This window comes from Delphinapterus leucas, chromosome 1 (genome assembly GCF_059928025.1).
Source record: "Delphinapterus leucas isolate spDelLeu-1000000601 "Yukka" chromosome 1, BTC_Dleu_Yukka2, whole genome shotgun sequence".
NCBI classification, from domain to species: Eukaryota; Metazoa; Chordata; class Mammalia; order Artiodactyla; family Monodontidae; genus Delphinapterus; species Delphinapterus leucas.
The window spans coordinates 87224184-87251236 of record NC_143129.1 but is presented as its reverse complement, the minus strand read 5'-3'; the positions used below and the strand labels follow the sequence as shown (position 1 = coordinate 87251236).

Here is a 27053-nt window from a genome sequence, read left to right as displayed (position 1 = left end):
AGGCAGCCACAGCACCTCCATGCAAAGACACGCTGTGTATTAGTCAAGACTTTACATTGCAAGCCACAGAAACTAATTCTGACTGCAAAAGAAATTTATAGGCTTGTGTAACTGAGAGGTTCAAAGGATGAACTAGCCTTAGATATGGCTGGGTTCAGAGCAGAAGCAGATTTACTATGAGCCCAGGCAAGCTGAAGCTTCTGGCTTCCTCATTGCTTGGCCCTGTCTTAGGCACTGGGAGAGAGTAATGTGTTTCCATAGTCATATGTTTTTCTGAAATTTAAAAATTTCACTTTCCCCCTTCAAGAGTATTGGGGGTTTAGGGCCAGGCAAGCGATTTATTGGAAGAGTAAAGCAGGGAAGTTTCTGGATAAGTGTGAAGAACAAACAGTTGTGGATGCCTGTGCATGTTCTGCTCCCTATGTTGGAACACCACCCTTCTTTCCTGCTGGTTAATTAAAGGCTCAGCTCAGGTGGCACTTGATCTAGGAACCTTCCTTGACACATGCCCAATCTCCCTCCCCTCACTCTGGTGCCCTTTCAGTGAACACATGGGCCCCTGGGGCTTTAGTCTAACAGCACTCTTCCCTGTCAGGTAATTGTCAGTGCTCATTTACCACCCCACACAAGACTTTGAGTTCACTAAGATAGGGATTCTGACTTCTCCAAACTTCTAGCACCTAGTAGAGGCTGTATCACACAGTACCCTTCAACAAATGTGTCTTTTATAAGAAAATGAGCCTTAAATACTTTGGCTCAGAGAGACAGGTGAGGATTTTTGGCTCTCATGACTTACCATGGAGCTAAAGTGAGAGTTTCATAACATTGAACTTAGGTTATCCCTGACCTGTAGGAAAAAAGCTTTATAGAAGAATGCAAGAGTGGAAAGAGCAGGGCCAAAGCTTGGTTATTTTTCTACACATTTAGTGGTCATGTCTTTGGGATATTTGGGAACCAGTTGAAACTAAGAAGGAACAAGTCATGTAAGTAAATCAAAAGCCTCTTTTTGCATACCAGCTGTATTTTTTTTCTCTAGCATATGACTTCAGTTTCACTTAAAACAGAACTAGATGGTGTGTGTGTGTGTGTAATAGGTGTTAAATTGTTTCGATAATAGAAAAGTTAACGTATGATTGAACAAATACAAATAACTTTTGCATTGTAATACATAAGTGTATCCCAGTAATGGCCCTATAAATCTGAAATATGTCGGGGTAGATTTTGTTTTGTTAGGAATTGAACAATTCCTATTTCCTAAAATATTAATTAATTTACATGGATTTATAAAAGGGAAATTACCACTTTATCTGCCACTTTGGAATCTTGTCTATACTGTTGATCAAAGCACAGCTACTCCTTGAAAATGAAATATTCTCTTTGTACTGTCTAGAATGAGCTACGTCCCTATTACACGTATATATGAAAAAAATATGTATATTTCATGTACTTTCTGATTTCTGTTGATTGTCCTCAGACGTGTTCATCTTGATACAACTGAGTCCACCTATTTGAAATCTGACCTTAACTTTCTCAAGTATCACTTTATTTAAAAATTATTTAATTATAAAAGTAACACAAACAGAACACATGGGGAAAAACTATATGTAATACCAACATCTTAACACAACAGCTATAATCTTTTTCAAATTTCAACTTGCTTTTAAAAACCAACAAAACAATACTCTTTTTTTTTTTTTTTTTTGCGGTACGCGGGCCTCCTACTGTTGTGGCCTCTCCCGTTGCGGAGCACAGGCTCCTGACTCGCAGGCTCAGCGGCCATCGCTCACGGGCCCAGCCGCTCCACGACATGTGGGATCTTCCCGGACCAGGCCACAAACCCGTGTCCCCTGCATCGGCAGGTGGACTCTCAACCACTGCGCCACCAGGGAAGCCCCTAATACTAATTCTTTTAAAACTCATTTGAGAGGGCCCTAGTCTCTAGAAGAGAATACACACACACACACACACACACACTTTTTGATGCTTGTGTAGGATTAAAATAACTGATAGCATCATCAAGGGCCTTAGAATTGCAGACTGCATTTGGACATCTGCAATAACCTCTAATTTAAATAATATTTTTACTCTCCTGAAGGAAAAATGAATTTTGCAAAACAGGCAAGGGCAAGAAAGAGGAAAGGACACAGATAAGTCTTCTCCACTGGTTATGAGGTTGAGCCTGCTTAAGTCATGCTTGTCAGCTAGGTTAAGGCAGGTTTCATGATCGATATTTCTGTGGTTAACAATTTGGTGTCAACCTAGATAACATTTACCTTTCAAGGCTTATGTAACTTGCTATTTCATTCAGATGTCAATATTTATTTCCCCTGACCTTTCCATGGAAATTAATGACTTCAGTAGTTGGAAACCCAAGTGTTTCTCTTCCTTTGGCTTACAGAGAGGCTCAGCATTAGAAACTTATTCATAAAATTGGCACACTTATAAAGACACATTGGGAAGGCAGGGAATTCCTTATACCTACTTTCCACAAGTGTCCAACAAAAATTTCATTTTGGACTGGGCTGCCAGCCTGACTGGGTGAGAGGTGGCACCTAACATTTTTATCTCTTTATTTGGTGAATCAATGACAATGACTTCTTTGGCATATGGTAGATAGTGAGATATGCAGAGCTTCTGGAAATACTGCAGACCGGAATTGTACTTCGAATTGTGCCAGTGAAGATGAGGATTTTTGCTTGATTTTTAACTAAGGCTGAACTTTTGTCCCTGCCGCTGAAGGGACGGCTCTCCAACTCCCAGTCATCACTAAGGATATGTAGAGGCACTGACATCTTAGTATCAAACAAGTGAGAATATTTGTGTATTACATAGAAATTTTTTGGACTTAATCACAACATGGTTCTTAAGATTATGGATAACAGAATCAACTCAGGGTGCTTTTAAGCCTGAATTTAAACAACATTGTTGTCTTTTTGGATTTTAGCACCTTCTCGTTCATACTTATTATGTCTTTTATGGGAGGAGTGGTGGTGAGAAGTGTGATGATGGGAGAACGTCTTCCAGAAACTGAACCACGAGGAAGCTGTTGTCCTGTAGGGTCATATGGGCTGCTGTCAGAGACACCTCAGCCAGGAAACCTAACCTGAAGGTCGCCATTTTATTCTTAACACAGAGCCTGGCACACGGTTGCTGCTCAGTAGAGATGACTCGAGCTTCGGGTGCCCAACGACGTGCACATGGGCTGTAAGGAAGAAGTTGGAGACCCAGTCGTTGAGCCCTAGGGACCAATGGTCCATAATTGAAGACACGATCTCCACAAAGCAATATTAAACGTTAACCTTGGCCGTCAGATCCCTTTAGTTCTAGCAACCCTTGGATTGCAGCGAAGCCTTCGGGACCTGAGCCTCCCCGCCCTCCCCGCCCCCAACCTCCCAAACGCCGGGTCAGTCCCACGAACTGGCAATGCCGAAGCCTGGCACCGGTGAAGTTATCAGTGAAGCGCGAACGGTCGACCTTCTCCCATCACGTGCCCAGACGCCGGCTGCAGGACGCTTCCGGGGGTCGCGCAGCCGACGGGCGAGAGGGCGGGCGCTGGAGCCCGCAGCAGCAGCGCGAGGCCTGAGCGCGGGCCGGGCCGGGTGGGGCGGGGAAGGGGCGGGGGCGGCGGCGGCGGCGGCGGCGAGGCTGGGAGCGTGCGCGCGCACCTCACACTCCGCCGCTCGGGGACGCCCACTCGCGAGTTGGGGCCGGAGGCAGGCCCGAGCCATCCGCCCCATCCCCGCACGCCGGCTCCCCTCAGGAGTGTGCCCAACGGGTGTCGGTAGTTGGCTGCTCAGCGCCCTCCCGGCCTAGGGAGCCGCGGGACGAGGACCGGGCCGCAGCCCCGCACCGCGTGGACGCGCTGCCTCTCCCGCAGCCGTCGCCGCCACCACCAGAGCGAGCGGCTGCGAGCGACCGGAGGTTGCGCTGCGGAGGCCCCCACGGCGGCCAGGCAGTCCCCCACGGCGGCCAGGGAGGAAGGAGACGCAGCTGACCTCTGCCCGCCCAAGGCGCGACTGCTCTCGCGAGCCCGGGGCCGCCGCCGCCCCCGGGCTGAGCGAGGAATGAGCAGGCGCCTGCCCCGGGTTCTCGGACAGGGGGGCCGCGGCTTTGCTTCTTCCCACGCCGCGGGGTCGCGGAGGCTCGGTCGCCGCGGCCGGGCACGGCGGGGTCAGAAGCGGCCTCGCTCTGGGAGCCGGCGCCTGGGTTAACTTAACCCGCTGCCGAGAGGAGGAGGAGGAGCCGAGCGGGGGCGGCCGCAGCGCCTCCCCTCCCCCCGCTCACTCCGGGGCTTCTCAGTGGCCGCGGAGGAGGAAGTTCCGCTCCCTGACAGATCCGAGCGGTAGCGACAGCGGCCGCGGCTGGGAGGGCGCAGGTATTTTGGACGCGGATGCCCTTCGCGCCAGCCGTCGAGGGAGCAGCGTCGGAGCCCGGGGACAGCGTCGGGAGGCGCGGGCGTCTGACCCCTCCTTCCTGCTTTTCGCCCAGCGCCGCTGCTTCGGTTTCCCGGCGAGGCGGGTGACCCTCCTCCCGGTTGACTGACTTCCGAGGAGCCCCTTGTTTTCCACCACTGAGGTTCAGAGATTCTGCAATCGAAGCATCCGAGGAGCTCAAGTGAACCTTCTACAGCTCCTTGGATCACGTCAGGCTCCCTTTTGGGGCGGGAAACCACGTTGGAGCATCTCCCGGAGGTTCAGGAATGGAAGAACCCACCTTGCATCCTCAGTGTGGTGTTGCTTGTCTGATCTACCCTTAGGAATGAAGAGGAGACTTGTAATCACCCGGTGAGGTACTGAGAGCCACATGGCAAAGAAAGTATCACAGGACTTAAACTAATGATCGTTTGGGGGCCACACTCATTTCTGCATGTAATTGGTTGAGCGTGAAAGAGGTACCCTATTGAAACGCACAGCAGTCCTTTGAGAGGAGGAAAATTGAGTTTCCCCATTTTTGCCAGGATTCTGAAGACTGTTCAATGTATCGTACATTTGATGTAAGATGAGAACTTTATAAAATATTCTGCCCAAGAGCGTAAACGATGACTACCCCAGCGCTGCTACCCCTCTCTGGACGGAGGATACCACCTCTGAACCTGGGGCCGCCTTCCTTCCCGCATCACAGGGCTACCTTGAGACTTTCTGAGAAGTTTATCCTCCTCCTTATTCTAAGTGCCTTCATCACCCTGTGTTTTGGGGCATTCTTCTTCCTTCCAGACTCTTCAAAACACAAACGTTTTGATCTGGGTTTGGAAGATGTGTTAATTCCTCATGTAGATGCCGGCAAAGGGGCTAAAAACCCTGGAGTCTTCCTGATCCATGGACCAGATGAACATAGACACAGGTTTGTTTATTTCAGAAGTTCTGGTATTAACATTTGGCAGAGCAAGGTATGGTTTATTGCATCAAATCTGTCATTTTTTTGGCAGTAAAATGTAACTTTCCCTGAGTCGTGAGAGTTGTATTTTTACACAACTAGTTAAATAGAATCATAAACTGGAAGGACACCTAGAGCCTCATCCAAAGTCCAGCTCCTTCCTTTTATGTAGGAGGAGTGCTTGTGCTCAGGGTTGTTGTGTCTGATGTGAACAATTGGGAATGGAGGTATGAAGACTTAACCTGAAGAAATAGTGACATATGCTGCGCCTTCATTTATTAAGAATGTGTTGCATTCAATCATTGTGCCACCCTGTGAAATAGATCCATGGAATCCTGACATCTTCTCTGGGTTTGTTCTCTCCCAAAGGGCTCTCATCTCTGGCTGGTAGTTAAAGCTTAGTAGTGAATCTTAGCTTTTTAGAAAGACAAACACAGGCACAATAGATGTGTTTTGGTGCTCTGTGTGGAGTCAGTTAAGTTAAAGAGATCACTGAATCTTAAGTCACTCACTTTGTGACTCTTGTAGACAAGGTTTGGTTATGTTTTAAAATTTAATTTTGCTGTTTTTTTTTTTTTTCCCTAAATGTGAAAGATGGAGTGTATCGAATAACTCTTAGAATTTGCTTGATTAAAGGGTTCACATTCTTTAAAGTCAGTAAATCCGAAGTGAGCTCTTGGGAGAATATGGGCAAATTAGTATAAAATGGGAGCTCTAGTTACGGTCTCTTTAAATCATTTATGTAATTTGTATCAAAAGAATCTGGGAAAGTAGTTTGCTTTCTTCAAACCTGAAGTATATATATTTTTTTAACCTGCTAAACCTTTCTCCTTTTTTCTCTATTTCTTAAAATAATTTTTGAGCATGTAAAAAAATTATGTTTTAGTTCTGTTCTCAACTGATGCTGTAAGTTTTCATCATGCACGAGGTTTTTGAAAAAGCTTGTGTTCAAATGTTATCCTAAGTTAAATACTTTAGAAAAATGCACTGTTGTAATGAGAGCTGGTTTTTCCTTTTTCTCAGTCTAGCTAATTTGTTCTTTGCTTGCTGTTTCTTTGACTTTGGGCTGAACCTTATGGAGTAATTACTTCTAAAACTGTTTCATATCATTCGTCTGTAACCAAATTAATTTGAAATTTTTGCCATCATTTTCAACTTCTGTACTCTTTTCATCTGTTTCTTTTATTTTGCCCTTTGCTCTTTGTGACTTCAAGAAAAATCTGATATAATCTGTGAAATAACGTTGCTGAAAAATTAACACTGAAAGTACTGTTTTCCTTGAAAACCTTATTTCCCATGTTATTTATAATGATAAGTATTTTTTTTATAAAAAGATGTTAAGACTGACTTCAGAGCTCTTTGAAGTCATGAATTAACTTTATTTAACTCTTATAAGTTGTCTGTCATATACTTAACAATTTACTTTATATTTTGTGTGGTCTAAAGATTAAAAAATATGGCACTTTCTAGTTTAAAAACATTCACATAGAAAAATTCTTCATTAAGTGGAATTTAAATTTCAAATTTGAATGAAAATACAGATATGTCCATTTTTTTCACATTAAAAAAAATCTGCTTAAATCTCTTAAAACAAGAATTCTAAAATTTATATAGCCCTTGAATACATATGCTTCTGTTTCGCTGTACAAGACTGTTGGATACTGTTGGATCCCGGAGTTTGGAGTGAGAGATTGGTTATTGAGTTTTCTTAACAAGGGATGGTGAGTGAGCCAGATTCTGGGTTTTGGGTAGTAAGAGTCTGGATACATGTGAGAACTTACTCAAATCTGTTTGGTTCCTGAGTTTTGGAAGGCAAGAATTCAGATAGAGTTCAGGTATTGAGGGATCCCTGTATTAACTTTGTGTATATTTTATGTGGTTATGTCAGTTTTTTTTTTTTAAACATCTTCATTGGAGTATAATTGTTTTACAATGGTGTGTTAGTTTCTGCTGTATAAAAAAGTGAATCAGCTATACATATACGTAGAACCCCATATCTCCTCCTTCTTGCGTCTCCCTCCCTCCCTGCTTATCCCACTCCTCTAGGTGGACATGAAGCACCAGGCTGATCTCCCTGTGCTATGTGGCTGCTTCCCACTAGCTATCTATTTTACATTTGGTAGTGTATATATGTCCATGCCACTCTCTCACTTCGTCCCAGCTTACCTTTCTCCCTCCCGTGTCCTCTAGTCCATTCTCTTATGTCTGCGTCTTTATTCCTGTCCTGCTCCTAGGTTCTTCCGAACCATTTTTTTTTTTTAGATGCCATATATATGTGTTAGCATACAGTATTTGTTTTTCTTTTTCTGATTCACTTCACTCTGTACGACAGTCTCTAGGTCCATCCATCTCACTACAAATAACTCAGCTTCATTTCTTTTTATGGCTGAGTAATATTCCATTGTACGTATGTGCCACATCTTCTTTATCCATTCATCTGTCGATGGACACTTAGGTTGCTTCCATGTCCTGGCTATTGTAAATAGAGCTGCAGTGAACACTGTGGTACATGACTCTTTGAATTATGGTTTTCTCAGGGTATATGCCCAGTAGTGGGATTGCTGGGTTGTATGGTAGTTCTATTTTTAGTTTTTTAAGGAACCTCCATACTGTTTTCCATAGTGGCTGTATCAATTTACATTCCCCCCAACAGTGCAAGAGGGTTCTCTTTTCTCCACACCATCTCCAGCATTTACTGTTTGTAGATTTTTTGATGATGGCCATTCTGACCTGTGTGAGGTGATACCTTACTGTAGTTTTGATTTGCATTTCTCTAATGATTAGTGATGTTAAACATCCTTTCATGTGTTTGTTGGCAATCTGTATATCTTCTTTGGAGAAATGTCTGTTTAGGTCTTCTGTCACTTTTGGATTGGGTTGTTTGTTTTTTTTGATATTGAGCTGCATGAACTGCTTGCATATTTTGGAGATGAATCCTTTGTCAGTTGCTTCGTTTGCAAATATTTCCTCCCATTCTGAGGGTTGTCTTTTGGTCTTGTTTATGGTTTCCTTTGCTGTGCAAAAGCTTTGAAGTTTCATTAGGTCCCATTTGTTTATTTTTGTTTTTATTTCCGTTTCTCCAGGAGGTGGGTCAAAAAGGATCTTGCTGTGATTTATGTCATAGAGTGTTCTTTCTATGTTTTCCTTTAAGAGTTTTATAGTTTCTGGCCTTACATTTAGGTCATTAATCCATTTTGAGTTTACTTTTATGTATGGTGTTCGGGAGTTTTCTAACTTCATTCTTTTACATGTAGCTGTCCAGTTTTCCCAGCACCACTTATTGAAGAGGCCATCTTTTCTCCATTGTATATTCTTGCCTCCTTTATCAAAGATAAGGTGACCACAGGTGCGTGGGTTTATCTCTGGGCTTTCTATCCTGTTCCATTGATCTATATTTCTGTTTTTGTGCCAGGACCATACTGTCTTGATTACTGTAGCTTTGTAGTACAGTTTGAAGTTGGGGAGCCTGATAATACCAGCTCCGTTTTACTTTCTCAAGATTGCTTTGGCTATTCGGGGTCTTTTGTGTTTCTATACAAATTGTGAAATTTTTTTGTTCTACTTCTGTGAAAAATGCCATTGGTAGTTTGATAGGAATTGCATTGAATGTGTAGATTGCTTTGGGTAGTATAGTCATTTTCACAATGTTGAGTCTTCCAATACAAGAACATGGTATATCTCTCCATCTGTTGGTATCATCTTTAATTTCTTTCATCAGTGTCTTATAATTTTCTGCATACAGGTCTTTTGTCTCCTTAGGTAGGTTTATTCCTAGGTATTTTATTCTTTTTATTGCAATGGTAAATGGGAGTATTTTCTTAATTTCTCTTTCAGATTTTTCATCATTAGTGTATAGGAATGCAAGAAATTTCTGTGCATTAATTTTGTATCCTGCTACATTACCAAATTTATTGATTAGCTCTAGTAGTTTTCTGGTAGCATCTTTAGGATTTTCTATGTATAGTATCATGTCATCTGCAAACTGTGACAGTTTTACTTCTTTTCCCAATTGGATTCCTTTTATATGTTTTTCTTCTCTGATTGCTTTGGCTAAAACTTCCAAGACTGTGTTGAATAATAGTGGTGAGCATGGGCAACCTTGTCTTGTTCCTGATCTTATTGGAAATGGTTTCAGTTTTTCACCATTGAGAATGATGTTGGCTGTGGGTTTGTCGTATATGGCCTTTATTATGTTGAGGTAAGTTCCCTCTATGCCTACTTTCTGGAGGGTTTTTATCATAAGTGGGTGTTGAATTTTGTCAGAAGATTTTTCTGCATTTATTGAGATGGTCATATGGTTTTTCTTCTTCAGTTTGTTAATATGGTTTATCACATTGATTGATTTGCATATATTGAAGAATCCTTGCATTCCTGGAATAAACCCCACTTGATCATGGTGTATGATCCTTTTAATGTGCTGTTGGATTCTGTTTGCTAGTATTTTGTTGAGGATTTTTGCATCTGTGTTCATCAGTGATGTTGGCCTGTAGTTTTTTCTTTTTTTGTGACATCTTTGTCTGGTTTTGATATCAGGGTGATGGTGGCCTCGTAGAATGAGTTTGGGAGTGTTCCTCCCTCTGCTGTATTTTGGAAGAGTTTGAGAAGGATGGATGTTAGCTCTTCTCTAAATGTTTGATAAAGCTTGCCTGTGAATCCATCTGGTCCTGGGCTTTTGTTCGTTGGAAGATTTTTAATCACAGTTTCAATTGCAGTGCTCGTGATTGGTTTGTTTATATTTTCTGTTTCTTCCTGGTTCAGTCGCAGAAGGTTGTGCTTTTCTAAGAATTTGTCCATTTCTTCCAGGTTGTCCATTTTATTCACATATAGTTGCTTGCAGTAATCTCTCATGATCCTTTATATTTCTTTGGTGTCAGTTGTTACTTCTCCTTTTTCATTTCTAATTCTATTGATTTGAGTCTTCTCATTTTTTTTCTTGATGATTCTGGCTAATGGTTTATCAATTTTGTTTATCTTCTCAAAGAACCAGCTTTTAGTTTTATTCATCTTTGCTGTCGTTTCCTTCATTTCTTTTTCATTTATTTCTGATCTGATTTTCATGATTTCTTTCCTTCTGCTAACTTTGAGGTTTTTTTTTTTTTTTGCTGTATGCGGGCCTCTCACTGTTGTGGCCTCTCCCGTTGCGGAGTACAGGCTCCGGACACACAGGCTCAGCAGCCATGGCTCATGGGCCCAGCCTCTCCGCGGCATGTGGGATCTTCCCGGACCGGGGCACGAACCCGTGTCCCCTGCATCGGCAGGCCGACTCTCAACCACTGTGCTACCAGGGGAGCCCTTTTGAGGTTTTTTTGTTTTTTTTCCTCTAATTGCTTTAGGTGTAAGGTTAGGTTATTTGAGATGTTTCTTGTTTCTTGAGGTAGGATTGTATTGCTATAAACTTCCTTCTTAGAACTGCTTTTGCTGCATCCCATAGGTTTTGGGTCGTCATGTTTTCATTGTCATTTGTTTCTAGGTATTTTTTTATTTCCTCTTAGATTTCTTTGGTGATCTCTTGGTTATTTAGTAGTGTATTGTTTAACCTCCCTGTGTTTGTATTTTTTACAGATTTTTTCTTGTAATTGATATCTAGTGTCATAGGACTGTGGTCAGAAAAGATACTTGATACAATTTCAATTTTCTTAAATTTACCAAGGCTTGATTTGTGTCCCAAGGTATGATCTATTCTGGGGAATGTTCCATGAGCACTTGAGAAAAATGTGTGTTCTGTTGTTTTTGGCTGGAATGTCCTATAAATATCAACTAAGTCCATTTTGTTTAATGTATCATTTAAAGCTTGTGTTTCCTTATTTATTTTCATTTTGGATGATCTGCCCATTGGTGAAAGTGGGGTGTTAAAGTCCCCTACTATGATTGTGTTACTGTCGATTTCCCCTTTTATGGCTGTTAGCATTTGCCTTATGTATTGAGGTGCTCCTATGTTGGGTGCATAAATATTTACAATTGTTGTATCTTCTTCTTGGATTGATCCCTTGATCATTATGTAGTGTCTTTTTTTGTCTCTTGTAATTGTTTTTATTTTAAAGTCTATTTTGTCAGATATGAGAATTGCTACGCCAGCTTTCTTTTGGTTTCCATTTGCATGGAATATCTTTTTCCATCCCCTCACTTTCAGTCTGCATGTGTCCCTAGGTCTGAAGTGGGTCTCTTGTAGACAGCATATATATGGGTCTTGTTTTTGTATGCATTCAGCCAGTCTGTGTATTTTGGTGGGAGCATTTAATCCATTTACAGTTAAGGTAGTTATCAATATGTATGTTCCTATTACCATTTTCTTAATTGGTTTGGGTTTGTTATTGCAGGTCTTTTCCTCCTCTTGTGTTTCCTGCCTAGAGAAGTTCCTTTAGCATTTGTTGTAAAGCTGGTTTGGTGGTGCTGAATTCTCTTAGCTTTCGCTTGTCTGTAAAGGTTTTAGTTTCTCCATGAAATCTGAATGGGATCCTTGCTGGGTAGAGTAATCTTGGTTGTAGGTTTTTCCCTTTCATCCCTTTAAATATATCCTGCCACTCCCTTCTGGCTTGCGGAGTTTCTCCTGAAAGATCAGCTGTTAACCTTATGGGGATTCCCTTGTATGTTATTTGTTGCTTTTCCCTTGCTGCTTTTAATATTTTTTCTTTGAATTTAGATTTTGATAGTTTGATTAATATGTTTCTTGACATGTTTCTCCTTGGATTTATCCTGTATGGGACTCTCTGTGCTTCCTGGACTTGATTGACTATTTCCCTTCCCATTTTAGGGATGTTTTCAACTACAAACTCTTCAAATATTTTCTCAGTTCTTTTCTTTTTCTCTTCTTTTTCTGAGACCCTATAATTCATATGTTGGTGCATGTACTGTTGTCCCAGAGGTCTCTGAGACTGTCCTTAGTTCTTTTTATTCTGTTTTTTTCATTCTGCTCTGTGGTAGTTATTTCCACTATTTTACCTTCCAGATCACTTATCCTTTCTTCTGCCTCAGTTATTCTCGATTGATTTCTATTTTTTATTTATTTATTTATTTTTTTGCTGTACGCGGGCCTCTCACTGTTGCGGCCCCTCCCGTTGCGGAGCACAGGCCCTGGACGCGCATGCTCAGCGGCCATGGCTCATGGGCCCAGCCGCTCCACGGCATGTGGGATCTTCCCGGACTGGGACATGAACCCGTGTCCCCTGCATTGGCAGGTGGACTCTCAACCTGTGCGCCACCAGGGAAGCCCTCGATTGATTTCTTCTAGAGAATTTTTAGTTTCATTTATTGTGCTGTTCAGCATTGTTTGTGTGCTCTTTAGTTCTAGGTCCTTGTTAAACATTTCTTGTATTTTCTCTGTTCTATTTCCAAGATTTTGGATCATCTTTACTATCATTACTCTGAATTCTTTTTCAGGTAGACTGCCTGTTTCTTCTTCATTTGTGTGGTCTGTTGGGTTTTTACCTTGCTCTTTTCATCCGCTGCATATTTCTGTGTCTTTTCCTTTTGCTTAACTTACTGTGTTTGGGGTGTCCTTTTTTCAGGCAGCAGGTTCGTAGTTCCCGTTGTTTTTGCTGTCTGCCCCCAGTGGGTAAGGTTGGTTCAGTGGGTTGTGTAGGCTTCCTGGTGGAGGCGACTGGTGCCTGTGTTCTGGTGGATGAGGCTGGATCTTGTCTTTGTGGTGGGCAGGACCACATCCAGTGGTGTGTTTTGGGGTGTCTGTGAACTTATTACGATTTTAGGCAGCGTCTGTGCTAATGGGTGGGATTGTGTTCCTGTCTTGCTAATCGTTTGGCATAGGGGGTCCAGCATTGTAGCTTGCTGGTCGTTGAGTAGAGCTGCGTCAGCATTGAGATAGAGATCTCTGGTAGAGCTTTCGCCATTTGATACTCTGTGGGGCTGGGAGTTCTCTGGTGGACCAGTGTCCTGAACTTGGGTCTCCCACCTCAGAGGCTCAGGCCTGACACCTGGCCGGAGCACCAAGACCCTGTCAGCCACACAGCTCAGAAGAAAGGGGAGGGAAAAAATTAAATTAAAAAAAATTAATAAAATAAAGTTATTAAAATAAGAAATATTATTTAAAATAAAACAGTAATAAAAAAAAGAAGAGAGCAACCAAAGCAAAAAATAAAACCACCAACGTTAGCAAGCACTAAAAACTGTACTAAAAAAAGAAAAAAAATAAAGGAGAGAATCCTAGAACACATGGTAAAAAGCAAAGCTATACAGACAAAATCACACGAAGAAGCATACACATACACATTCACAAAAAGGATAAAAATATATATAAAAAAGAAAAAGAGAGCAATGAAATCAATAAACAAATCTACCAATGATAATAAGCTCTAAATACTAAACTAAGATAAACATAAAGCCAGAAACAAATTAGTTGCCAAAAGCAAACCCGAAGTCTACAGTTGCTCCCAAAGTCCACCTTCTCAATTTGGGTTGATTCGTTGTCTATTCAGGTATTCCACAGCTGCAGGGTACATCAAGTTGATTGTGGAGATTTAATCTGCTGCTCCTGAGGCTGCTGCGAGAAATTTCCCTTTCTCTTCTTTGTTCGCCCGGCTCCTGGGGTTCAGCTTTGGATCTGGCCCCACCTCTGCATGTAGTTCGCCTGAGGGCGTCTGTTCCCACCCAGACAGGATGGGGTTAAAGTAGCAGCTGATTCGGGGGCTCTGGCTCAGTCAGGCGGGGGGAGGGGTACAGGCTGGGGTGAGCCTGCGGCGCCAGAGGCTGGCGTGACCTTGCAGCAGCCTGAGGCCTGCCGTGTGTTCTCCCGGGGAAGTTGTCCCTGCATCACGGGACCCTGGCAGTGGCGGGCTGCACAGGCTCCCCGGAGGGGATGTGTGGATAGTGACCTGTGCCTGTACACGGGCTTCTTGGTGGCTGCAGCAGCAGCGTTAGTGTTTCACGCCTGTCTCTGGAGTCAGTGCTGATAGTTGTGGCTCGCGCCTGTCTCTGGAACTCGTTTAGGCGGTGCTCTGAATCCCCTCTCCTCGCGCACCCCAAAACGATGGTTTCTTGCTTCTTAGGCAGGTCCAGACTTTTTCCCGGACTCTGTCCAGGCTAGCTGTGGTGCACTAGCCCCCTTCAGGCTGTGTTCACGCGGCCAACCCCAGTCCTCTCCCTGGGATCTGACCTCCGAATCCCGAGCCTCAGCTCCCAGCCCTCACCCGCCCCAGCGGGTGAGCAGACAAGCCTCTCAGGCTGGTGAGCCCTGGTTGGCACTGATCCTGTGTGCGGGAATCTCTCCGCTTTGCTCTCTGCACCCCTGTTGCTGCGCTCTTCTCCGTGGTTCTGAAGGCCCCCCCGCCCCACGCCCACCTCCCGTCTTTGCTAGTGAAGGGGCTTCCTAGTGTGTGGAAACTTTTTCTCCTTCACAGCTGCCTCCCAGAGGTGCAGGTCCCTATTCTTTTGCCTCTGTTTTTCCTTTTTTCTTTTGCCCTATCCAGGTACGTGGGGAGTTTCTTGCCTTTTGGGAGTTCTGAGGTCTTTTTCCAGCGCTCAGTAGGTGTTCTATGGGAGTTGTTCCACATGTAGATGTATTTTTGATATATTTGTGGGGAGGAAGGTGATCTTCAAGTCTTACTTCTCCGCCATCTTGAAGGTCCCCCCCTCAGTTTATTTTTATATCGATTGTCACGGTATCTGAAAACACAGTCTGTAGTCATAAGAACTCTTCTAATTTGATCAATGAAATACATTTCAAATTAGAGATCATTCCAATAATAAGACTACAATGTAAAACATTAATATATAAACATTAACATATTTAAAAATAATTCGGAAAGATAGCATTTTAACAGGTATAGTTGGTACTAAGATCATGCTTATTTTGGATGTGGGTCAAAGAACCATCTTTCTTAATTTGGAAAATAAAACTTGATGATTTAATTTTATATGTGTGGAGAGGAGTGCAGGTTAGAGGGATGAGGAACCTTACTTTAACGGAGAAGTAATGAAAAATAAATCATGGCCATTATTTCTTTCTTACAGTATTTAACAGATACTTGTTGAATTGGCTTTTCTTAATTAGTGTAGTTAGGTGCTTAAGCTCTGGAGTCAGACTGCGTGGATTCGTACCCTAGTTTGTCACTGATTAGATGTGTGATTTTGAGCACATTTTTAAACTCTATGCATAAGTTGCTTCCTTTGGATGATAGTGGCATCACTTTATAGATTGTTACATTGAATGAGGCAGTACACGTGAAGTGCTCAACATAGCTCTTAGCATTTAGTAAATGCTCAATAAATATTAGTTATTATTATCATTAATTATAGTTTTAATTGAATATTTTAATTCTGAGTCTACTTACCTTAAAATATTGTACATGTTCCTGAAAAGTTGGGTAGAGATTAATTAATATTTTAAAAGTACACCAGACCCTTATTGTGTAAAGGAATATTTTATAACCAAACTATTTAGCAACAAATGTGTATTGCATGTCTGCTGTGTATCAGGCCCGACTTTTATGGAGCTTCGCATCTTGGGGGAGGGGTGAGAGGGGATGACAGGCATTAAATAAACAAATTTATTTTTTAGGTGTGATGAGTGTTATGAAGGTGTACCCAGTGTTATCAGAGCACATAATGTGTTTTAGCCTGTGGAGTGGGGGTCGCGGGGACAGGCAGTGGGAGTAGGGAAGGCTTCTTGAGGAAACAACTGCTGAGAAGCTTACAAGTAGGAGATTGCTAGGTCAGGTAGAGTTGTGGGAAAAAAAAGTGGTCAAAGCAGAGGACACAACATGTGTGAGAGCCCTAAGTAGTACTGTCGTTGAACCCAAGTTATGTGCCTGCTGCGCAGTGAGGCCAAACAAACCAAAACGTCAGAGTTTGGAGTGGAGAAAGGTTTATTGCAAGGGCCAATCAAGGAGAATCGTGACTCATGCTCAAAAGACCCGAGCTCCCCAAAGATTTTGGGGGAAGAGTTTTTATAGGCAAAATTTCAGGGGAGAGCTGCAGGGTGTGTGACCTACTTCTGACTGGTTGGTGGTGAGGTAACAGCGTGGTATTCTAGGAATTTCAATCATCAGCCTTCTGGTTCCAACGAGTCAGAGGTCCACATGCTTGTGCTCAGCCTGAAAATACCACCCTCCACCTGGATGCGGGCCCTAGTTTCTGTAGAAGAACTCAGAGATATGTATGAGATTGTTATGCACAGCCCTGAGGAAGAACTAGGCCCCTGCCCGGTCACTGCACTATTGTTTCTTTCTGCTGTTCCCTCATTCCCCTAATTAGTAACTGAATCTGCCCTGTGGAACTTAGGAAAGGTCTTGGAGGTGGAAAGCCTTTTTCCTACAAACAAGAAACCAGAAGCAGAAAGGGTTTTGTGCCCTGGAGGCCCCCACGGGGTCCTGCTCGGTTTCAGTATCATTGAGGCTCTGAGAAATATTCAGATTCAGTATGGCTGGTGTAGAGATTAGTGGTGTGTGGTTAGGTGAAGAGACTAGATGACAGGTCAGATTTGGCCTCCTTATTGATTGGAAAGTTTTGGATGAGTTGCCAGCATTGACATATCAGGAAAATTTCACACAAAAGTCTGGATTTCTGGCTTCTCTTGAAAAATGAGAGGATATAACAACATCCAAGTCTGTATTTTCAGATGGCAACGCTCAGCTGGATCCAGGCAGCTGCTACTCCCTCTAGTGGGGCATGGACTCTTCATTTTATGCCACTCAATTAAGTTGCCCGATAAGTAAATTTAATGAATCAATGTTTAACCTGGTTGTTGTTGAGTTTGGAATCCCTAGGCAGGATCCTGGAGAGTTTTTAGTCAAGTATTTTGATCTTTATGTTAAGTACTATGGGAAGGCATTGAAGAGTTTTCATTAAAGCAAGGGAATGTCATAATCATTTAATATTTTTTAAAAATTTAAATAATTACTTTGGTTGCAGTGTAAACAGTGGATTGGAGAGGAACAGGAGGAAATGTAGTGAAATCAGTTAGGAGAGCCTAGGTCACAGAGGATACTGGCTTAGACCAGAGTGATGAAAGTGGAGAAGGAGAGAAATTCGTGGAGAAAAGTAGTTGATTCAAGAGATGTTAATCTATTAAGTTTCACAGAAGTTGGTGGTTGATTGAATATGGGGGCTGAGGTAGGAGGAGGAGGTAGTCCCAGTTTCTGGCTGACATGATTATGGATTACTGAGAAATATACACTGTATTTTTTAAAAAAATATTTATTTTATTTATTTACCTTATTTTTTTTGGCTGCGTTGGGTCTTAGTTGCAGCACACGGGATCTTTTTGTTGAGGCACGTGGGATCTTTTCGTTATGGCTCGCGGTCTGCTCGGGTTTCTCTCTAGTTGTGACATGTGGGTTTTCTCTCTCTAGTTGCGACGCGCAGGCTCCATAGTGTGGGCCCTGTAGTTTGCGGCATGTGGGCTGTCTCGTTGAGGCGCGCGAGCCAACAGTTGTAGCACACAGGCTTAGTTGCCCCATGGCATGTGGGATCTTAGTTCCCCAACCAGGGCTCGAACCCATGTCCCCTGCATTGGCAGGCGGATTCTTTACCACTGGACCATCAGGAAAGTCCCAGAAATATCTGCTATATTTAACTAATACTTTAATTTATGTAATTGTTACTACATGAATTTAAGATAAAGTATTTTCATGAGAAAACCTGTATGTTTCCTTCTGTTAAGTGGTTCATAAACAATCCAGAGTTTTCAAACAATATATATCTTCCAGATGATGACATAAAATGTATAGTTTGATGTTCATGACAGTCATGTTTATTAGCATCTGTGATTTTGAAGTAACCAAAACAGGTATTGGTTATAGTATACATGAATATTGTTATAAATATACAGTGATACACATAAAGTATCATGTTCATAATTTGTGTACATAATAGACTTATCTAATAAGAATTTTATTTTTTTCTTCCTGAAACAGGCCTGATAGTAACCCTTTATTCACAATAGTTTTATACATATATATAAAATACATGCGTACAATATATTGTCAGCGTGTTATTTACATTTTCCTATTTCTGTGCCTACATTTAGTTTTCATTTATTACATTCATTTTATTTAAACCTTTCTAATTTGTAAAATGTAACTATTATACAAAAATACATAAAAGAATAATCCACACTATAATAGATAGTATTTATATATAAATACTCATGCAACCACCTCCCAGATTGAGAAAACAAACATTGTCAGCACCCCAAAAGCCTCCAGATCATCACTTCCCAAACCATCCCTCAGTATTTCCTGGCCCCATTCGTGTGTTTGACTTTTATGGTAATTACAACCGTGTGTTTCCCTACGGTTTTACCACTAGGTAAACATCACTAAACAATATAGCTAAGATTTTCCTGCTTTAACTTTTACGTAAGTATATAAATGATGTATGTACTGTGTCTTGCCTTTTTTTGTGTGAAGGGGCCCAATATTATCTTGCTAAGATTCCATCATGTTGAAGTTTGTGGTGGTAGTTTATTTTCATCACTATGTAGCATTCTATTATATGAAAATATTACAGTTTACTTAATTCAGTCTCTTATTAATGGCCATTTGTGTTATTTTAAGTTGAGGATAATATAAACAATGTTTTATAATAAGAATTTCATTAATTTTCACTTTGAAATTGACATTTGTTTTATATATTGGCATTATATAAATGGGCTTTGTGGTTTTGTTTTGTTTTTAAAATATTTAGTTGAACTGCCAGTAAGTTTCATCCTCCAGTCAGGATTTTGCAAGTATGAATTGAATACTTGCGGGTTGGGTGTATGTTAACTTCTGATAGTTTCCTCAGACGTAAAGAGCATAGGCTTTGGAGTTAGAAAGACTTAAAGTTGCATCTTGGTTCTACTAACTAGCTGTGTGACATTTTACTAGACATAATCACTCTAAACCTGTGCTGGATATATGGTAGTCACTAATGTCATGTGGCTTTTGAACTTGACACCAGATTGTAGCACGCTTTGGTGAGAGTTTCTCAAGTTTTTCATGTCATGATTTGTATTTTTTGCTTGATTCATTTTTGCTTTCTGTTGCAAGAGTAGAGATTTTATATCTCACTATTGTGATTTTAGCTTTCTTATCATCTTTCCTCATTTCATCTCTCTTCCATGCCTCCCCCACCCCCACCCCCACCCTCATCCTGTTCTTTACTTAGGGCTTACTGCTCCTGTTTTAGGGAGGTCACACATTTTATCCTCTAAGTCTGTGGGGCTTTCCTTTGTTCTACTTGCATATTGATCTACTTGCATATTGAGTGAATACCCTTTTCAATTCCATAGTTGGAGTACAAATTGATTTGTATAGCTCTCAGTCTGTTTTCCTCTGTTCTAATATCTTTAAGTCGTTTCAACTGTGGCGCTAGAATAGATTTCACAATTCCGAGTACAATTGGCATCATGGACAACTACTGAGATTCTTCTTGTTCTGCTTCATACCACTTAGAATACAGTTTTTTATTCTACTTCCCCCATCCTCCAGGAGTTGTTCTCTGACATAGACTAGCTAATTAAATAATAAGGAAACAATTGGGAAGAGACTGTGGGGAAAGGAAAGTTGAACAGTGCTCTGACTATATAAAGGTTTCTGTCCCATTTTATCATTGGGTCTCTGAGATAAGTTACAGTTGGGGTTGTGTAGTAGTTTGGATATTTTTTGTTTCATGAGTTAAATATGGTTATAAGTTACTGAAGAATTCTTCCAGATTCTGACATGATGGCTCTTATTTCTTTGATAGTCTGAGTTTTTATTATTTTCTGCATCTTTCATAAGTATTAATAGTAATTTGGTAGAAGCTGTGTTTTGGGTCTGCTCATCAGATGAAATTTTGTATACCCTTATTTAAAGTCTAATTTTGATCCTAAGCAAAGTGATAGTGACTTTGCTTTTATTAGTTCAGCATTATAAAATCACTGTTATAAAATCAGAATGTTTTTCATTCTTCTCAGAAATGAATAAAGTATTAGTATGGTGTGGTTAAATTGCAGAATGCCAAGGTATGTCCTGATTTTCATGTTGGTCAGGAAGTGTTGGAAATTGCAGGAGATGACATACTGTTCAGTGCCCCAGAAGTTGAATGCTAATAGGTAAACATTATTTATTGGATGAAGTTAAATGTTTTAAGGAAATAAAATTTGTTCAAACATATTGATGGTTTATTTGCTTTAAAGCTATGATAGCCTTTCCAAAATTTCTCTTGGGTTTCATAGCAAGTGTTCTAGGGCTGTGAAATGTTTATTTTTATTTATTAATATTTCTTTTGACTTTTCTTCCTATTAAAGTATCAAACATACAATCTCAGAATATTCCTTCTATATTACTAATGTAGACTTATGTAGATTATGAAGCCTCTGTAATATGTAGTCTAAGATTAGGTTTCATTTTTTATCATCATTTAGTATTATAAATCTGTGCTTGAATTACCTTGACTTGCTTTTAATCTTATTTAATAATAGTGTTCTTTGATCTACAGCAGCCTTGTTAATATTAATTTACCCATTAACAGCTGAGATTGCCCACATCCACAGATAGATTTATTCCCTTACTTTCCCTGCCTTTACGTAGTCTTTTTCCCATGTACTTTTATCTTTCTCATGTATTGTCTGTGACTGCATATTTATAATCATCTGCTTACTTATCTGTTGTTCCCAGTAGAACATGGGCTCTTTGAGGACAAATGACTGTTCTTTTAATTATTTTTGTATTTCCAATGCTTGAGGTACATTTGACCCTTAATGAAAGTATATATTTTTTTATTTTAAATTGAAGTATAGTTGATTTATAGTGTTGTGTTAGTTTCTGGTATACAGCAAAGTGATTCAGTTATATATACATATGTTCTTCATCTAATTTTCTGTTGTGGTTTATTGCAGGATATATAACACAGGTCCCTGTGTTATACAGTAGGACTGTGTTGCTTATCTATTTTACATATAGTAGTTTGTATCTGCTAATCCCAAACTCCTTATTTATCCCTCCCTCACCCCCTTTCCACTTTGGTAACCATGTTTATTTTCTATGTCTGTGAATCTGTTTCTGTTTCGTAAATAAGTTCATCTGTGTTGTATTTTAGGTTCCACATATAAGTGGTATCATACGATATTTGTCTTTCTCTTTCTGACTTTATTTGGTATGATAATCTCTAGGTTCATCCATGTTGCTGCAAATGGCATTATTTCACTATTTTTATGGTTGAGTAAATACTCCATTGTGTAAATATACCACACCTTCTTTATCCATTCATCTTTTGATGGACATTTAGGTTGTTTCCATGTCTTGGCTATTGTAAATAGTGCTGCCATGAGTATGGGGGTGCATGTATCTTTTCAAATTAGAGTTTTGTCCGGTTCTATTGCCGGGAGTGGGATTGCTGAATCATATGGCAGCTCTGTTTTTAAGCTCTATTTTTTAAGGAACCTCCATACTGTTTTTCATAGTGGCTGCACCAATTTATATTCCCACCAGCAGGGTAGGAAGGGTCCCTTTTCTCCACACCCTCTCCATCCTTTGTTATTTGTAGACCTTTTAATGATGGCCATTCTGACCAGTATGAGGTGGTACCTCATTGTAGTTTTGATTTACATTTCTCTAATAATTAGTGATATTGAGCATTTTTTCATATGCCTGTTGGCCATTTGTATGTCTTCTTTGGAGAAATGTCTGTTTAGGTAATCTACCCATTTTTTGATTGGGTTCTTTGTTTTTTTGTTACTGAGTTGTATGAGCTGTTTGTATATTTTGGAAATTAAGCCTTTGTCAGTCGCATCATGTGCAAATATTTTCTCCTAGTCCGTAGGTTGTCTTTTGTTTTGTTGGAGGTTTCCTTAGTTGTGCAAAAGCTTATAAGTTTGATTGGGTCCCATTTGTTTATTTTTGCTTTTATTTCTGTTCCTTGGGAGACTGCCTTAAGAAAACATTGGTACGATTTATGTCAGAGAATGTTTTGCCTGTGTTCTCTTGTAGGAGTTTTATGGAGTCATGTTTTATATTTGTCTTTAAGCCATTTTGAGTTTATTTTTGTGTATGGTGTGAGGGTGTGTTCTAACATTGATTGGCATGCAGCTGTCCAGCTTTCCCAACACTACTTGCTGAAGAGGCTGTCTTCTCCATTGTATATTCTTGCCTCCTTTGTTGCAAATTAATTGACCGTAGGTGTGTGGGTTTATTTCTGGGCTTTCTATTCTGTACGATTGATCCATATGTCTGTTTTTGTGCCAGTACCATGTTGTTTTGTTTTTCCTTTTTGACCGTGCTGCATGGCTTGTGTATTTCCCCAAACAGGGATTGGACCTGGGCCCTGGCAGTGAAAGCACCAAGTCCTAACCACTGGACCACCAGGGAATTCCCAATACCATGCTGTTTTGATTGCTGTAGCTTTGTAGTATTGTCTGAAGTTTGGGAGGGTTATGCCTCGAGCTTTGTTATTTTTCCTGCAGGATTGCTTTGGCAATTCTGGGTCTTTTATGGTTCCATATAGATTTTAGAATTATTTGTTCTAGTTCTGTGAAAAATATCATGGGTAATTTGACAGGGATCATAGTAACTCTGTAGATTGCTTTAGGTAGTATGGCCATTTTAACAGTATTAATTCTTCTAATCCAAAAGCATGGGGTATTTTTCCATTTCTTTGAATCATCTTCAGTTTCCTTTATCAGTGTTTTATAGTTCTCAGCATATAAGTCTCTTATCTCCTTGGTCAGGTTTATTCCTAAGTATTTTTTTTTTTTTGATGCGATTTTAAAAGGGATTGGATTTTTAACTTTCCCTTTATGATATTTCATTGTGAGCATAAATGCAACCGATTTCTGTATGTTAATCTTGTATCCTCCTCCCTTGCTGAATTTGTTTATCAGTTCTAGTAGATTTTTGTGGAGTCTTTAGGATTTTCTATATATAGTAGCATGTCATCTGCATATAATGTCAGTTTTACCTCTTCTCTTCCAATTTGGATACCCTTTATTTCTTTTTACTGTCTGATTGCTGTGGCTAGGATTTCTAATACTATGTTGAATATAAGTGGTGAACACAGGCATTCTTGTCTTATTCTGGATTTTAGCAGGAAGACTTCCAGCTTTTCACCATTGAGTATTATGTTAACTGTAGGTTTGTCATAAATAGCTTTTATTATGTTGAGATATGTTCCCTCTCTACTCACTTTGGTAAGAGCTTTTATCATGATTGGATGTTGAATTTTATTAAATGCTTTTTCTGTGTGTATTGAGATGATCATGTGATTTTTGTCTTTTCTTTTGTTGATGTGGTGTATCACATTGATTGATTTGCATATGTTGAACCATCCGTGTGAGTCTGGGATGAATCCAACTTGATTGTGGTGTATGATCTTTCTTATGTCTTGTTGGATTTGGTTTGCTAATATTTTGTGGAAAATTTTTGCATCTCTATTCATCAGAGATATTGGCCTTTAGTTTTCTTTTTTGGTATTGTCTTTGTCTGGTTTAGGTAACAGGGTGATGGTGGCTTCATAGAATGACTTTGGGAGTGTTCCCTCCTCTTCAGTCTTTTGGAAGAGTTTAAGAAGGATCAGTATAAGTTCTTCTTTGTATGTTTGGTAGAATTCCCCATTGAAGCCATCTGGAAAAGTATATATCTTGAATAAACGATGTCCATGGCAAGGTGACAAATTCCACAAGAGAAGATATAAACAAAATGCTAGGAGGCATTGAGAGATAAGATGCAAAAGTAGGACGAATGATGTCTTAAAGTGAGAAGGATACAGTCTTTAATAAAGGCTCTTTATTAAAAATAATTTTAAAAACTCAGGAATTATTCATATTTGCCCTTTCTAGAAAAAACTTTTTCATACACATGTATCTAAGGTATTTTGCATGTCCTCACATTGAATTTTTCCTTCTTTAGGAAAAAAAATAACAGTAGAGAGTATGTGATGAGTGTTTTCACATGTTTAACCTTTAGTCTTTACATCAGACCTGTAAGTTAGGTATTACTAATCTTATTTTTACAAATATGAACACTTTAAAATCTAGATCATGCCATAGTTGGAAAGTTGGCACCACAGAAGCTAAGCATCTACTTAAAATCTGTAGTATGTGGTAAACATTAATTTAATTGATTAACTGGGCAAATGTTATGTTTACTATTGTTTGAAGGTTATAAAAATATTTAACTTATGGTTTAGGCTGACTACATATTCTTGGCTAGGAAAATGTTTGCTACTTTCTTTTTCCATAATTGTGCAAATTCTGTCAGAAAACTTTGTTTTGATTGTCATTAAATTTTTGCTGGATTTTTTTCCCTTTTAGAACACGGTTGTAATGAAGCATGGATGGAGATTTATTTACAGATTGGCTTTTAGGATTTATTATAAAGCAACATCCACTTTAAAAGGCATTGATTCCAATGATTTATCTTGGAATTTTATGTAGTCCAGAAGGAAGGCATCATTGTATATTTAAAAGGGCATTGGGCTCAGTGTTAAGAGATAGGGGCTCTAGTTTCAGTGTTGTCCTTACTTGCTGGATGCATTTCATCAAGCTATTCAACTTCCTTTGTGCCTTATTTATGAAATGAAGGAATTGAATGAACCTTTAAAGATTCCTTCCAGCTCATGCATATGAAATACCAGTAATTTTATGAAGTGGGGACTGAAGAATGTGTAGTAATTTAGTTCAAGGCATTACAGATACTTTGAAAATAAAGTGCATACTAAATAGGAATTAGTGTCATTTCTATATATAAAAATTAAGATTAAAAAATCATTTTATAAATGACTAATTTATATCATATTATGATTATTTATATAATGAAATGTGTACCAATTTAAAGAGTAAATGACTGAAATGCTGTTTTTATACATTCTTATTTCTCATAAGTTTAAAAGTATAACTTACTGGACATATTTTATACCAGCCTGAAAGTAATAGGTATATTTACAAAAGTATTTCCAGGTGTCATTTTTGAGCTCAGTAACAATTACATCTCTCATATAAAACTTTAGGATAGATTCTGTGGAAAAACAAGAGTGCTTGAGTAATTCAGGCCTCAGACCCTGTGAAGGCTCTTATTACCCCGATGCCAAATTTTCTTTAAGATTATAATTTCCTAACCTCAGTATTGAAAGATGCCATGTTCTTTTGTTCTCCATATCTTAATAAGAGCTTTAGAGATAAGTTATATAAATAGTTTTAAAAAAAAGGATGTGAAGTAATCTGGAGACTACAAAAAACAATGTGTGTATTGTTTTTCCTTTTACATTTTTGACATTTACATATTTATAATATCAACCTCTGTTACTTGTGTAGATCTCTTGGTCTCTCCTTAGTGATATCACATTCACTTACTAAGAAAGTGTTTTTGAGTATGATGTACCAAGCATTATACTAAGTATTGGGGTTATTGGAGAATATTACAGAGGATTAATTTTCAGTTGGACACTACTGAGAAAGTTAAACCTTAGATTCAGATCTTAACATTGCCTTAAAGCATATAGTATTATCTTTGGAGTCAGATTCTGAGGGTCTTAGAGATGTCTTTTCACCTAGGTGAGGCTCAAGTATATATATTTAGTTCTTTGGTAATTTTTGAGAGTTCAGATAAGTTGTTACCTTACCTTTCTTCCTTTCTTTTTTTCCTAATATGCATTTATGTCATTAATTTATGCATTTCTGACGTATGGACAGGGTTATCAGGAAGTGAGATGCAATGTTCTGAAGCTTTCTTTAATAAGGAGCCAGACCCTGGCATCTAAAAGATGATGTCAATCATTGTGCTAAATTGAGATTTGGTACAATTATATGTATTTGTGTATCTAAAACTATTTATGTTTAGCTCTATAGGGTTATATTGTAAGTTTATTTATAAAATTACATGTGTGTACATGACTTCTTTAATTACTTTGCAGTAAGGTGGCATCTGATATAAAGTTTATATCTTTTTGGTGTGTATAATAAATGTGAATTATTTTTTCTGTTAATTTGTGATGCCATTAATAAACATTTACCTTTTCATGACCTAGATTTTTTTCCTCTACTTCAAAAGATTGGTTATATCTAGGGTGCAGTGAACATTGATTGGATGGCTCCTCTTGCACTTTTACTGTTGGTGTAAGTGTAAATTAATAGAATTTTTGTGATGAACAATTTAGTAATCAACTATTTTAGTAAATATCAACTACTTTAAAGTACATATTCTTTAATTTAGAAATTCTTCTAAGAACTTATTCTTGGAAAATCTTTACATCATTGCACAAAGAGATGTTTAAGAATGTCCCCTGAAGCTATAACATGATATATTGTGAATGATCCAAATGTCTGTTATCAGAGAATTGGTTAAATAAAAGATAATATATCCCAGATTATAGAGAGTTCTTTTTTTCTTTAAACCCCCTATGGATCCTTCCAATTACTCCCTAAAATAACACACTATTTTAATAGTTTTATAATAGTGTACAATAGTATGTTTTGATAGCTGGTGTAAGTCCTCTTTATCATTATTTTTTTTTAAAGTTATAAGCATACATAAAAGTCTTAACAGCTGATATTGTCACTGTATCCACTATTTTAAATCTTAACATTTTTCTATTTTAGCTGAAGATTACCCTTCTTGAGGTAAACCTCTAGCCTGAGTTTGACATTGTCTTTCTCAGTACATGGTTTTGTACTTCTACTACATATATATCAATATAAATTATATATACCAATAAATATAAAAATATATAGTTGTATTGTTCTGCACGTTCTTAAACATTGTACATCTCATTCA

The 27053-nt window shown here is 39.3% G+C and overlaps 1 protein-coding gene across 3 annotated transcripts in view; it reads left to right on the top strand.

The window, feature by feature from the left end:
• Nucleotides 1-3660: 3660 nt before the first annotated feature.
• The window catches only part of MAN1A2 (mannosidase alpha class 1A member 2), a 209700-nt gene continuing 186307 nt past the window's right edge, over nt 3661-27053 (top strand). For all 3 annotated transcript variants that reach the window (XR_016394219.1, XM_089917086.1, XM_022583954.3), the window contains exon 1: nt 3661-5340. Coding sequence is in view for 2 of the 3 variants with exons in the window: in XM_089917086.1 (XP_089773212.1) it covers nt 5039-5340 (302 nt within the window). In the remaining variant the exon portion in view is untranslated. The remainder of the gene's footprint in view (nt 5341-27053) is intronic.